At 35.4% G+C, this 15290-nt stretch overlaps 1 protein-coding gene across 1 annotated transcript in view; it reads right to left on the bottom strand.

Moving 5' to 3' along the window:
- LOC149789787 (uncharacterized) overlaps nt 1-14294 on the bottom strand; it is a 47447-nt gene extending 33153 nt beyond the window's left edge. The window contains exons 1-2 of the mRNA XM_089973122.1: nt 13296-14294; nt 634-724 (exon numbers count right to left, since the gene is read on the bottom strand). Coding sequence (XP_089829248.1) covers nt 634-724; nt 13296-14138 — 934 coding nt within the window. The 5' untranslated portion in view covers nt 14139-14294. The remainder of the gene's footprint in view (nt 1-633; nt 725-13295) is intronic.
- Between the last annotated feature and the right edge of the window lie 996 nt (nt 14295-15290).

Genomic DNA, 15290 nt, shown 5'->3' with positions numbered 1-15290 from the left:
ACAGATATCGCTCTCATAGTTTCATAATATCTGTACAGTGCATCCTTTGGTGTAGAAACAGCTGATTGTTGTTAAGTTTGAAAAGAATAAAATTCCTTTGATATAAAAAGGATTGTTGTAAAAGTCGTGAAGAGCAAGACCAGAAGAAACTTCTGACATGTGATTTTAGAGAATTTCACAAATTTAATGTGCAAAATCCATGGTTAAAGTGGGGTTTGCATTGTTCACGTGGATTGATGCTTTAGTTTGATACATGTTGGTCGTATTGAATAAGGCCAGAAATTCGTTATTTTACATTTAATTCCTATAAATCACATATGACATATATAAGGCCCAGGCTTAATATCTATATATTACAAACTGTCTACAACAGGCTTGCTCCACATATCTGGAAAGGACATTTGGTTTACCCAAGTCTTATCCTTACTCATGCATTACAAGTCTAATTATGTCATCATAGAATTTCTCAAAATGAATCTGGTGAAATTTCGGGAATACATTTCAACTTGTTATTGGTTATAAACGTTTAAATCTTTTTCTCCAGTAACGACCATCAAATGTAAATGATTTTGTTTCCATTATGGATACTTGTTTCATACTAAAATGTTTATTTTTCTCCAGTATGCATTCTACCTTCATGTTTTAACATGTTTCTCTGGTATGAGTTCTCATGAGCATCGATGATATTCACTCCAGTTACACCTTCCATCACATTATCACATTTCTATAATTTAATGTGTGCAACTTTACAAATCCACTGAAACTCAGAATGATTTGATCACATACTTCCGATTTCAATATTTGTTCTTTTCAGCATGTACCCGCATGTGCTTCTTCACACATGCGCTCACAAGGAACATAGCATCACATGTAAATATTTAAATGCTTTTTTTCTTTGCAACATTTATCATTGACAGTTTTAGGTGTCCCTGAGAGAAAATATGTTATGACATAATTCACACTTATATGGTGTTTCTCCAATATGCAGTAGAGGGAATGTTTCTTGGTAGCTAAATTTTACTGCATAATATAGAATGCACAACATGTTAATGTCAGCTGTCAGAATAAAGTTCAAATGTAATTCATTTCTACAGATGATTTAGGAAGAAATTAGTCTGAATCAAACCAAACAAAAATAAATTTCAAAACTCTTGTTTTACGGAGCTTTACTTTCTAATGCAGACCACACAAAAACACCAAGAAAATAATAAAGGAGATGCTATTAATCATTTGCATATACTGCAAACACCAGATGTGTCGACTTGGTTCTCACCGCTATTGAGTTCTGTCATGCACACTAATAACAGAAGCTTTTAAACCATTTTAAACCCTACTGAATTCATATTAGAATTTTTGCTATTTCAATGTTGACACTTTATTAAACAAAACACTCTTAATGCTGACTAAGCCACAAATAGCCAAATAAAGTCACACAAAGCATTACTGAACCATGTGAAGACAGCACGGAAGATTCATTTGTGTTGTACAAGATATTAATGAATAAAACTAAAATAATCATTGAGATGTTCATTATTGTATGAAATATTTATTTTTTAAATGTGGAAAGAAAAGTAATATATCTCTGTCCTATTTGGTTACTTAACTTATCTTGACAAAATTAGACTTATGCTTTTCGTCCTTTATGAATGCTCATGTGCAGTTTTAAGTATCCACAGTAACCAATTGAGATGTTTCAGCAACAAATTCCAGACACCAGCAGTAAGATGCTGTGGTTAGTTTCTTATCAGCTGCTTCCAGTATAAATGTTTCTTCTTCTCCGCTGTTTAACGCAACAGTCACAACCCCGTAAAACTTATCACTTGAATGACACAAGGGATATGTAGCGTATATACTAAATTTTGCAGCGCTTAACACAGAGTCTGCACACACCAGTGACGTCTGCGGTATGTTTGATAGTATTATTTTGCTGTGACCATTTTGAGAATGGGAGGGGAGGGCCGCGTGGCCGAGTGGTTTAAAGCGCTCTTCCTTACGGATCACTGCCATCTCACCTGTCTACGCCGGTTCCTCCACATTAATACTGGCCGCCATGTATAGCCTATCGTGTGCTGAAAATGGCGTTAAACCCAACAACAACAACAACAATATTGAGAATCTCGATAACACTGTGCATACTATACTGACAAACTTGGCTAATTGTAATGAAATTAAATTTTTAACCATATCAGGAATTCCATTTACGAATCTTCTTTGTTTTCTTAATTGTCTCAATACTCGTCTTGATATCAGTTTCACGTCAGCAGTCAACGGGGTGCCGAAGAAATCATCTGCGATTTTATTGAGTTTTTGAAAATTTCCACGGGTGTACATGAACATATTTACATGAACGTCATACTCGGCCCGCAACGTGGATAATTTACCATCTAAGTTGTCCACGTATTTATTTATTTTTATTTTTTTTATTTTTTATTTTTTGCTGCGGCATCTTCGTCGGATGTTGGATCTCTGAAAACCAATATTTTATTTCCGTTCATGTTAATTTCACCTGTTATTGTGTCGCCGGTATTCTTCGATCGATTAGCAACGCTTCCTGCAATTTCACCTCTGATGGTTTAAAATGATATAGCTGAGTCCCTGATTCGACCCACGTCAGTAAATACTGGAATGTTATCCGTGGTAGCACCAAATACTCTACGAACTATATCATTTCATTTGATATTGCTCATTTTTAAAACGCCGTATTTATCCTGAGAAACAACAAATTCATCTTCGTCACCTCCAGAGACGTTCATAATAGCAGCGAGTTCATCTTTGTCGCGTAATATGTGTCGGATTTTTGTTTACTCTTAGTAGTATCGCCGCGGAATCTTCCGTAAATATCTACCATTGTTCGTTATAACGTTCACTTGTATAATTGTGCAAGATTTTGTGGGCAGGCAACGATGGTCTCTTTCATACAGCATCGATTACAGCAATTGCTTCATGGCCGCATATTGGTGGATCGGTTAGTGTTTGGGTTGGCAGAGCTGAGTACCGAACCGGGACTTTGTACGGAGTGACATAGTTGATAAATTCCTACGGTAGAGCCAACCTATACGAATCGAAATAAACAATTCCACGGGGATCAATCGCTTATGTTACCCAATGAGTTCCTACACCGGTACTATTATAGAAATTAATAATACCCGTCTCGGTGCTGTTTGGTCGTTGTGGTAACTGATCGCTCATTAAAACACCTCTAAAACGTGTTATTTTTAGTTGCTTAGCAGCATCAAGTAAATCAAAATTTGACATAGGTGAAAAACTCAACGAAGTGTTCCTGGAAGTCTCAGGCCCTTTACCTTTACGGGTGTTCCTGGAAGTCTAATACCTTTTTCGTATTCCAGTCTTGGATTGTTCGGCTTAATTAAGATGTGTAAGCTGACGGTCTGTCAACAACAGTTTATTTTGACCACCTGTAATCTGTTTTTTACCGTTATTGTGGTTCCTGTTTTTCTTAATGATGCGGGTTGTAGTTTGTTAATCTGACCAGGAGTCAGACGAACACTAACATGATGATACCATGACATTTTATGTTTATACTCGTATATTTAAATCGCCACAGAGTTACATGTTTTCTACTGATGCATCAACGAGTTTCATTCGGCCACTAACACCTTCAAGCAACAACGCTTTCTCGTTGAGTATGACCGAGATTACTCTAGCACCACCAGGAAGAGCCGGTGGACAAGCTTCTGCTGTTGGTACTCGAGCTATACGAGCTCAGAAGTGTATATCAACGACAGACTGTCTGAATAAATCCAAATGTTCCAGCGAAAAGTAATAGATTGGATAAAACATTGTAAAATCACGCTTAGATATTTGCAAACTAGTGTCGACGTTTTGAACCCGTCCCATATACGAAATTAATCGATGATATGCACGTGCAGCATGATTGTGTTCAAAGTCTAGCAATATTTCTTCAGAGGGCTCTTGATGTCCATTCATCCATAAAGCAGCTTCGGAAACTCCAAATGAGTCAAATACCATTGGATTTCCTTGTTGTCTACCTACTCTGGCATGTGCCTGAAGCGCAACAAATATATATCGTGGTGCTGACACCCCAGCTGTGATGCAATTTGCCATGTGAGCAAACCAGCGGCGTTAACTGGAGTACTATCCGTGATCATTGTCAGCCATGATAACATCGATTTACCACCTATGTTCATAAAAGAAAGTAATCGCTGTTTTTCAGCAAGCGATGGAGTCATTACCGGGATCTACAGTGTTAGTTTTGTTAGTGTTACCTTACCGTTGTCAACTCCAACAGGATGTCATATTGCATCATTGTCGATGGGTTTTCTAACAAGTACTAATGTGTGTTTAGCGCCGAATGTAACCTTTCCAACATATCTGCAAAATCTAAAACTTTGAGACAGTGAAATTGCGCATGAAAACTCATCGTCACCGTTTAACATTGCTCCGGGTGCAGCAAAACGCAGGTCATGATTTTCATTCATTGATGCAACTTCGTTTCCAGCTGCATTCATTGTAACGTTTCTGTGCTCTGGATGATCAGATGTGTATTTTGCAATTATCATTGTTGTAACGACCGATCTCGTATAGTCGTCGGAGTATTTTGCAAGACGAAGTATTGTCGTGGCAACGTCGACGTTTTCAAGGCACGATTCAATATTTTTTTCCATTAATCGTGTATGTAGCGCTGTAAAATAATGCCATTACCTCATTGGTAACAAAACCAACTCGATTGCCAATTCCGTATGCTGTATCATCTGCTTTTGTAATTCTACCATCAACTTCGATATATTCCTCGGCGGGCAAGAAATATCTCCTTGTATCCTGAGCTTGTAAATCGATCTTCCACGTGCATTTGGCATACGAGAATCGTAAGAAGAATACTGATAATCACGCACAGATTCATCTTTAAGGACTGGTGTGTCCACGTCAAATGCTGGGTCAGATATGCGCTTAAACATTGTATCATAATTGTGTATTTTCCAAATGGTGGCTGGATCATTTACCGTCTGCGTCTGGCACGAAGACCACTTCCTGCTATCAGACTTGCGGTTATATTTTTATACTCTTTTTTTTACTATGGCAGATGTCAAGGGTGGCACACTAGCCAACTCTGCTAGTTTTTTATTTGCGGATTTGTTTATTATTTTACTGACATCCGCAGGCCTAGACGGTTAAACAGTCCTGGCTAGTTTTAACGGTTGCTGTGGTTTTCGTCGTATTAATCGTGCTAGTCTATCCTTGATTGCCGAGAACACTTTACCAGCAACGTCGCTGATTGCACCAAGAGCTTTTTTTCACGAATAACGTCGATAGCTTTCATTGATAGGTGTTTTGCAATTGGAGCTAACCTTCTGAACAAACCCTGAACAACATCTTATTTATTATTTATTTATCTAATCATTTAGTCAACGAGCTCATCAATAAGTTCCCGGTAAACGCTAATACCCATGATACCTCCTGTGAATAATTGTTGACAAATATCAGCTGCTTCATTACTTATTTCTGGAAAAATGTTTCTAGCACGTTTCCCTCATATGAAAACTTCGTTGTACGTCGGAAAGAATATTGATATGACAAGTAACAAGACTACTTCCTCTTGACATAGTCAAGGTAGAAAACCCTCTTCCAGTAGCGTCAATATCAGGTACATCGTAAAACTCTTCTTCTGGAGGCTCTCCGTATAGTTTACGAAATTCTTCGTCCGTCTCGTCTTCTTGTTGCAGAGGTGGTGGAAGCTGATAGGAAAGATCTTGCTAAGGATGTTGTCGCTGCATTTTTTGTTTGTTTTGTTTTCGCTGTTCATTTTTTCTGTTCTCGTTCCTTTTCTTTTCTGCTCTTTATGTTCTCGTTCTTTCGTTGCTTTCGTATTATTGTTTTACCGTCTTCAGTAAACTTCTCACTACAATTAATTCCTTTTTTCGCCTTTTGGGGTTCTTCACCAACAACACCTTCAAGTTCAGGAGGTGGTTGAGATTGAGCTGGAGCTATACCAGTTGTAAGATCTCGTAAAATCTTCCTTGTTTGTTTAGTTATTTCTGCTTTTTTGCAGTTTATTTTAACGCTGGAATAAGATCCTCCTCAGTAGCCTTTGCGACTCTTTCGGTAATTTTTTTTAACAGGTCTAAATAACTGTTCTGTGCTTTCTGCATATTCAGCTTGAGATTCTTGACGCGCGTTAAGTTTTTGTCTGACAGAATCTCTCAAGGGAAGATATTTTTAATTGCTTCTAGTCGTTCTCGAGCTAATCTAGCTGTAGGAGACTCCAATGCTGGGGGCGTTATATGCTATAATTTTATTTAATTAACAGCAGCAACAAGGGTGTTTATATGTTATAATGTTATTTAATTAACAGCAGCAACGAGGGCGCTGTCTCATACTCGGCACCCAGTTACCGCCGTATTTTTTTTAATATTTTTTTTTTGTCGTTGCGATTTTCAGGGAAGGCTTATTTTGCAATTTGGCGGGTGAGTCAATTAGAGTCTGTTTGCCCTCTCTCTGCTTAAATAAAAAATAAATAAATAAATAAATCAAAATAAAATGTATATACAGTACTGTATCTAATACTGTATGTAACTTTCATAGGAATTATCAGAGAAAAATAAATATTTTATGTAAACTTAACAGTCATATAAACAATATTTGTAAATGAATTTGTCTAAATAAATTTGTATACCCTATTTGTTTTTCACTTTCATAAGAAAAGAAAGAAAAAAGCTTTATACATAATAAAGCTTCTGGATTGGACCTACATTCATAATTGTAAATTCTGAGTAATTAAAGCTGAAAATTATGGATTGGACAAGGCACATTTCCCCAAAATTTCCTTTTGTTACAGCACTTGCCTTCCACTCACTGAATACACGATACAAGTCCAGTATTTGGTATTAGAAATTGGGTTTTAATGTGCATGAGATTGGTAAGTAGAGATTGATAAATTTCTCCTGCTTTGTTACACCCTCCAAATACAATAAAAATACATTTACTACAACAATAAATAATAATACTTGCTTTCTGGCACAACTAGTATTAGACAACATTTTCTCTCCACATTTGGCAGAAAGTTAATTTCTATTTCAACTTCTATGTAGCCATTATATGAAAACTTCTCTCCATATGCACATTCAACAGTTCTGTAATGAGCTCAATCGGAGTTATCTTAAAAATCTTGTTATAAAATGTCTGGCTAACTGTCGATCCAGTATCAATCAGTGAATTTACTCTAATTCCATTGGTGACAACAGTAACCTTGTTAGGTTGTCCTGCTAGCTCTATAGTGTCTGTTCCTTGATGCTTCTTGGGGCAACCCCTAGGCCAGCCTACTGCTTGCCCCCCTGTCATAGGCCTCGTGAAGTTTAAATCCCGTTTTGAATGGTCTAGTCGAACATGACAAGCAGAAGCAATGTGTCCAATTTGCCCCCAATGCCAGCATATTCTGTCTCTCCTATCATCAGTATTATTTGTCCTAAATCGATTCATATAGTGTTGCTGGTTGTTGGATACGTGGGATGCTGAATGCTACTTAAGCATCTTCACTTCATTTGACAGCTGCTGGACAAGATCCATCAATTCACTAAGGTCCTTGCTTTGTGATGTGTTTGAAGCTGATGCCATATTAAGATGGGAAGTTCTCTTGGTGCATTTTAGCTCAGCTTCTTGACCTGTGTTCAGATTCATTATGACAAAGAGCTATTCCCAATTCGAGAAGCTATTGGCAAGCTTTCTCACATACCCACATTGGCCAAATCCAAAACTCGAACCCACGCAGACAGAGGTGAGACGGCAGTGATACGTAACAGAGAGCGCTTTAGACCACTCAGCCACTCGGGGGACTGATTTTTGTGTTCTCAATAATGAATATTGTACGATTGGAAAAATACAATCTATGGGAAAATAGGTTCTAAAAGAATCACTTGAACCAGAACTATCTGTATTCTAACTCTGGTATAATGCAAATTTTAAAATGTAAAATAAATTTCCAAAGTAACTTTCCTACAATTTACCTAAAAAATGAATGGCAACAAAATTGAAGTTCAGGAAGGAAATTGCATTACTATGAGAATCTTTTACAATGGTTTGCTATATGATGGACTTAAAATCCCATTGTTCCTAGGATATCCCCATAAACTACTGATGGACTTAAGATATAAATGCACAAAAAAATATATAGTAAGTTCAAATAAATACATAAATAAAAATTAATTCAACTTGCACTGATGATAACCATTCTTAAATACTTCACAGAATAATATGGTCCAGGTAAAATGAGCAAACAAATTATAGTGTCCTAATGAGTCAAAACACATAAATATCAGTCTATATAAGCACAGAATGAATATCACAGTCTATCATAAGGTTCAGATGATCCACAGAGTATCAATGAAAGTGCTCACTCAAACATTTCCATCAATGAAGCAGAGAATAAACACAACCGGAGTTCCATGTGTATTCTTCCATGATGAAGCTGTTTTTATAAATCTATATGACTGGAGTACCCACATTTACACATCCACTAACAGCGTGATACTGAAGGAAATTGCTCTCCATCTGTTCTTGTTTAATCCACTAAATCTAGTCCTCCTTCCATCGTACACATATGCACAACCTCAGCTTCAGCACAATTAGTCCCACGGTGGGTGCCAAATGTTACACAACTTACCTTCTACTCAAAGAATAGACAATACAAGTCCAGTATTTGTTATTATTGGTTTTTATTGTGCAATGAGGTTGACAAGTGGAGATTGATACATTTCTTGTGTTTTATTACACCCTTAAAATACAATAAAATATATTTACTACAACAATAAATAATATCGTCATCAGTGCATTATTGTTCTGCATGTTTACATTGATTCTGTTTACAGTACATTCAATATGAATAACTTACTACACCATATAGTTATTGATTATCCATCTGGAGAGCTAGTAGACCAAATAAACCTAAACACATCAATCAGTGTATAGAGCAAAAGTAGACAGCAGACAGACAGACAGACAGACAAGAGAGTGGACAGAATAAAAGGCTCATAAAAAATATGCAGGTCGATATCCAATTAAAGGTACCAAAATACATCAACATACATTCTAGAGAAATATACAGAGTACATATACAATAAACTGTTACATTAAGTATATTATAAATCGATTTACCTTATCGTATGGGACAAAGGTCAAGTCACATTTTCCTTGAAGCAATGGCATCATCAGACCCTTCTCTTACTGCAATGCCATGACCAGCACCCTTCAGAAGCTCCAATGGAATGACCACCACTAATATGCTGTTCATACTATAATAATTGCAATGCCAGTAGCTGGTACAGGAAAGCAACATTTCCATTGGTCAGAATGTTACCACGTGATAAATTTTTCGCTTATTTGGCCTTATCAGATAGATTATATGTAGGAAGATATTTAAAATTTTGACCCATCTATATTTGACGAGCCTTTTGAAGTGGAAGTATCACAGAGTGAGTTACCATTTAGTTAGAATGAACCAACATCAGTCCCGTTCCCATTTGATAACAAGGATGACCATAAACCAAAACGTTTCAAATCACTTAAAGAGGAAGATCTGAACAGCGGTACTCAAAGTCTACGAGGAAAAACACTCAATGGGGCTACAACACTTTCACAGGTAGATTTGTTCATTCATTTAATAATCATAATAAATTAACAATAATAATGATAATAATAATAATAATAATTAGTAGTAGATTGGACTGTTCATCAATGTAGGCTTAATGTAACATTGCTTGATACTTAATTTGCTCTTATTTATTATTTTCTTAAATTATATGTTATGAAAAGGCAATATGTTGTTAATGTTTATGCAAAAAGAAAGAAGAAAAAATAATTATAAATCATTCATGCCATTTTTTTAATAAAAATGAGACTTAACTTGCTCTGCAGTGAATAAGGTGTCCTTTATCTTTAAAGTAATACTTGTGACAGCCTATAAATGTAACAAATCTGTTATATATACTAGTAAATACAAATTATGAAAAGAACATCTGCATGAATGATTTCTTCCCAAAGATCTAAATATTTTAAATGTTACAAATTAGATACTACCAAGCTGAAAAACATGAATTTCAGAATGGTGCAAAGAGAAGAATATTGAGATTGATCTGAAGTCAGCTGAGTCTTCACATTTGGCCCAAATGTTAGCCATATTTTATGCCGAAGCAGCCCCCAAGGTCACCACAACAAGAAAGAGGATGCTCCCTGAAGCCCAAGCTGAGGAATACCATAAAAACACGTTACAAAATGTCCGTGTTGCTATTAATCACTACATGCAGGTTGAATGTGGTCATCCAGTCAATATTGTTACAGACCCTGAGTTTAGAAAAGCAAATGACATGTTAAATGGAAATTAAAGTTTAACACAAAGAATGGTTTATCAAGATCAACTCAACACAAACCAATTATTCCTCCATCAGACATGTATGAAATCAATAAGTACCTGATGCAAGATAACCCTATCACACTCAGATACAGGATTTGGTTATATCTGTCCATCCACTATGTTACTCGTGGATTACAATTCCACAGTCAATTAACACCCAACAGTCTTGAAATCAGGTGTGATGAAACAGGGGCTGAATATGTCATTCTGACCCATCGAACTATGCAAAAAAAATCATCAGGAAGACTTAAATGCTAAGGAGGAAAATTCTGACAAGAGAATGTATGCAACTGGTGGTCAAAATTGTCCAGTCAGGTCAGTAAAATACTACCTCACACGCATTAATCCAAAAGCTGAATCACTGTTTTGTCACACTGATAAAAATGCTTTTGAAAATCCCAAATTATGTCAAATATGGTACACAACAAGATGTGTTGGAAAGAGACAGTTTAGCTGTTTTATGCCTGACATATCCAAAAATGCCCATACATCTGCAAGATATACTGCTCACTCTCTTCGTGCCACAGCTTTGAATGCAATGACAGATGCCAACCTTCCTGCTAGGCACATTATGTCTTTGTCTAACCACTCCAATGAACTATCATTGAAACCATAAACAAGGCCCAGCACTCAACATAAACAACAAATGAATAACATTCTTTCCAATGTATGTTCAAATGTAGCATTGTCTGCTTAAGACTCTTCAGCAATGCTATCTCATGCAACTGTAAATGTTCAAATGCCCCTTACAAACTCAAGCGGTACTAATCAAGAAAATGTTAAAATGACCACTACAAATTCAAGCAGTACAAACCAAGTAAATGTTAGTACTGAATCTGCTCAAAATCCCCTACAAGCACTGTCACATAATACAATGAACTCTACGACAGGATTCATTACACAATTCACCTGTCATTTCAATAATATGCACCTTCCAGATTAGTTCCAAGTAAAAAGAGTAAGTGCAAACAAGTTAAGGAAATACATGATTTTCAAGTTAAGAGCCCCATCTCAACTATCCAGGCTAGAATAATAATCTACAACACATCATGTACAACTCCTAGTTTTTATTATATGGCAATTTTCAATGAATAGACAAATTAAGAAAATGCATAATAAATAGTTAGATACAAGTACAAATATTAAAGTAGTAAATACATGAATGTGTCATACAATTTATCATTTTTATAGTGATATTGCTGTATTGTAATTATTGTTACACTATACTTAGAAAAGTGTGTAAACAATAAACACAAAATTCAACAAATTAAAGTGTCTCGCTGTTTTGAACCCCCAAGTTAAAAAGTCATCGCTTCTTCCACAAGGAGCATTCTATGTCAGCATTTGCCTCTGTCTGCATATGTCCTTTAGCGTGTCTGTCTATTTTCAACACTGATGTAACACATTTGATGAGACTGATCAGGTGATGAACCGTTCTCACTAAACAAATCATGTAATAACTAAAGGGATAAAATAAATACTCAGTTAAATTAGATCTGTGTGTGTATGTGTATGTCTGAACTAACAAAACTGATCACAGACTTTCTATAACCTAACCTCATACACATACACGTATTAGTCCAGCCTGTTTATAAACACGAAAATAGGTTTTGAATAGTGAAATTAGATTACACATGTGTCAGAACAGTGATGAATTTGCCAAATCACATTTAGTCAGTCTACGAAGGCATACATTCTTACAGCCATGACATCGTGACTTTAAATATTGAGCTCTCACTTTTGAGTACACGTGTCCATTAAGGCAAAATATAAAAATCATGGCAGCATTGTTATAATTCCTTACATGGGCTTTCATTGGTTGAAGGACTGGTATTATGATGACCTTATTACAATCAAGCTGGACAATCCTAACTGCTATAAATAGCTATGTAACAGAAAAACCTCAAACAGGTATTACTACGCTCAATCAAGATTTATATTTTTTAATGATGCAAACAAAATAACATAATGAATAATTGAAATTTCAATTATAAGAGTTTAACATTTTTTCTGAATATATCGTGGCATAAACTGTCAGTTGCCGACTCACACAGCTTACATAACACCCTTTGTGCGTTATTTGCCATGTGTGTCGGCAACTGACAGTTTTATTCCACGATAAACTCAGAAAAAACAACGTTAACCTCTTAATTGTTTATACAGACAAGTAGCAAACTAACCAATGAGAAACTTACCACTTGTCATACAATAGAACAATTCAGCATGAACATTAATCAAGGTAACTTCATTACTCAGTGAACAAAACTCATAGGTAATCCTGGTTCAAAGTTTCCTAAATGGCTAAATATGTGCAAAGTGAGAATAACAAAATAATTGCAATTGATGACTTTATTTCTCTCATCAATAAATATGAATTACATAAAATAATAAAATACTTCTGCCTAATTAAAACATCAATATATAAAATTATAAAATGTATGCTCCTGCTGCACTTTTATATACCAAATACATTTGTAAATTATGCCTCAATGAACAGTGTGGTTATATTTTACAGTGACTGTTTCTTTAATCAACCCAAAAAACATTCCATTACTGGATTTGTTTTCAAAAAAGACACTGTACATAAAATGCTCACTTTTTTAAGAATTCTCTTTTTTGCAGGCAACAAAATAAGTTGTTTGCACTCGCAATGAGCAGAAACCATGAAAAGGACTACACTTTATTTGGTTTATTAACCTCAGACAAAAATTTAAATTTGGCCTATTATCCCTATGTGCTGAAACATTTCATGACACATTTCACATTTATATGGCTTTTCTTCAATTTTGTATTCTCATGTGCATTTTTAAATATGTAAACTGATTAGGCCCCTCATCACATACTTCAGATGAATGGTTTTTCTGCAGTATGAATGTTCTTGTGAAATTTTAAATTTTCACGGTGATTAAACTACTTCACATTTGTATGGTTTTTCTCCAGTATGAATCATCATGTGCACTTTAAAATTTCCTTTGTTTGTAAACATTTTAGCACACACTTGACACTTGTATGGTTTTTCTCCGGTATGAATCCTCATGTGATGTTTTAAACTTCCATTTCGAGTAAAACTTTCATCACATACGTCACACTTAAATGGCTTTTCTAAAGTATGAATAGTCATGTGCTGTTTTAAATTTCCATTTTGATGAAAGCTTGCATCACATACCTCACACTTGAATGATCTTTCTCCAGTATGAATCCGCATGTGCTGTTTTAAATTTCCATTCTGAGAAAAGCTTTTTACACATACTTCACATTTAAATGGTTTTTCTCCAGTATGAATCCTCATGTGCAGTTGTAAACTTCCATTACGAGTAAAGCTTTCATCACATACTTCACACTTAAATGGCTTTTCTCCAGTATGAATCCTCAAGTGCCGTTTTAAATTTGAATTCTGAGAAAAGCGTTCATCGCAAACTTCACATTTAAATGGTTTTTCTCCAGTATGAATCATCATGTGCCGTTTTAAATTTAAATTCTGAGAAAACATTGCATCACATACCTCACACTTAAATGGTTTTTCTCCTGTATGAATCCTCAAGTGCTGTTTTAAATTTCTATTCCGATAAAAGTTTTCATCACATATTTCACATTTAAATGGTGCTTCTCCAGTATGAGTACGTATGTGCTCTTTTATGTTTCTACTACGAGTAAACATTTTATCACACACTTCACACTTAAATGGTTTTCCTTCAGCACTAATGCTTTTGTACAAACATTTTATCACACACTTCACACTTAACTGTTTTTTCTCCATAAGTAGCAATTAGTAATTAGTTTGTGTACTCGTGTGCTGAATCTTTCACGTTGAATTAAACTCGTGCCACAAGAGATATTGGGCTCAGACTTGGAATAACACAATAAATCAGAATCCCAATTTGTTGCTCTTTTTCTCAAGAAATTTCGTAACAGAATCAAGCGATATAAACAGACCCGACAGGCTGGTTCTAATAATTCCACGTACGTGGCCAAATTGTCTCATGCGTCGGTAAGTTAGTAAGTAAGTGTAAGGAAGTAAGTAAGTAAGTTAAAATGTTTAAGAGTTTAAGAGTTTAAAAGTTTTAAAGTTTAACTAAGTAGAAAGTAAGTAAGTAAGTAGTAAGTTAAAGTAAGTAAATAGTAAGTAAGTAGTAAGTTAAAGTTCAAGTAAGTAACCTAAAGGAAGCATGTTAAGGTAAGTAAGTTAAAGTAAGTAAGTAAATTTAAGTAAGCGGTAAGTTAAGTAAGTAGGTATTAGTTCCATTTGTGCCTTTGTATAATGGAGGATATTAATAGAGACATTTGTTAAATTCCTTTTGCAGGGAAAGTTACGTGAATAATAAGACAACAAATAATTTTGAGACATTCGTTTTTGACTATAATGTATTTTATATCTTTGATGGGAGATCTTAAGATATGTCAGGTTTCAAAAACTATTTATCCACAAAGTTAGCAAAATTATCGGACGAGATAATTTAGGTGTTCTTTTCCCACTTTCATCACAGTTTCAAGTTAATTTTAAGGTAGGTGGTGAAGGTAAATCTTACAATATATTTTCTAGGTACATGTGGCATATTGTATAAATTAAGTTCATCATTATCAAAATCATCATCATCATCGTCATCATCATCATCTAGGTACATGTAGTCAATTGTATCAATTGTCATCATCATCATCATCATCATCATCATCATTTTCCTAACCCAAGAGGTCGGTGGGGCACCACTCTACAACCAATTTGGACTGCTCCAGTGGCCGAGTGGTAGTGTTCTCCTCGGATGCGGGAGGTCTCGGGTTCGAACCCCGAACAAGTCGTACCAAAGACTTTTAAAAAATGTTAGCAATCGTCGCTTCTCTTGGCACAAAGGATTAAGTGGTTAGTGTCAGCTTGGTTTGGTGTCACGATAATGTGACTGGATGGGATATCAGG

The sequence above is a fragment of the Sinohyriopsis cumingii genome, chromosome 10 (assembly GCF_028554795.1).
Source record: "Sinohyriopsis cumingii isolate HCF-2022 chromosome 10, ASM2855479v2, whole genome shotgun sequence".
Classification (NCBI taxonomy): domain Eukaryota; kingdom Metazoa; phylum Mollusca; class Bivalvia; order Unionida; family Unionidae; genus Sinohyriopsis; species Sinohyriopsis cumingii.
Note: the sequence above shows the minus strand (reverse complement) of the source record. Positions and strands in the feature narration are given on the sequence as shown.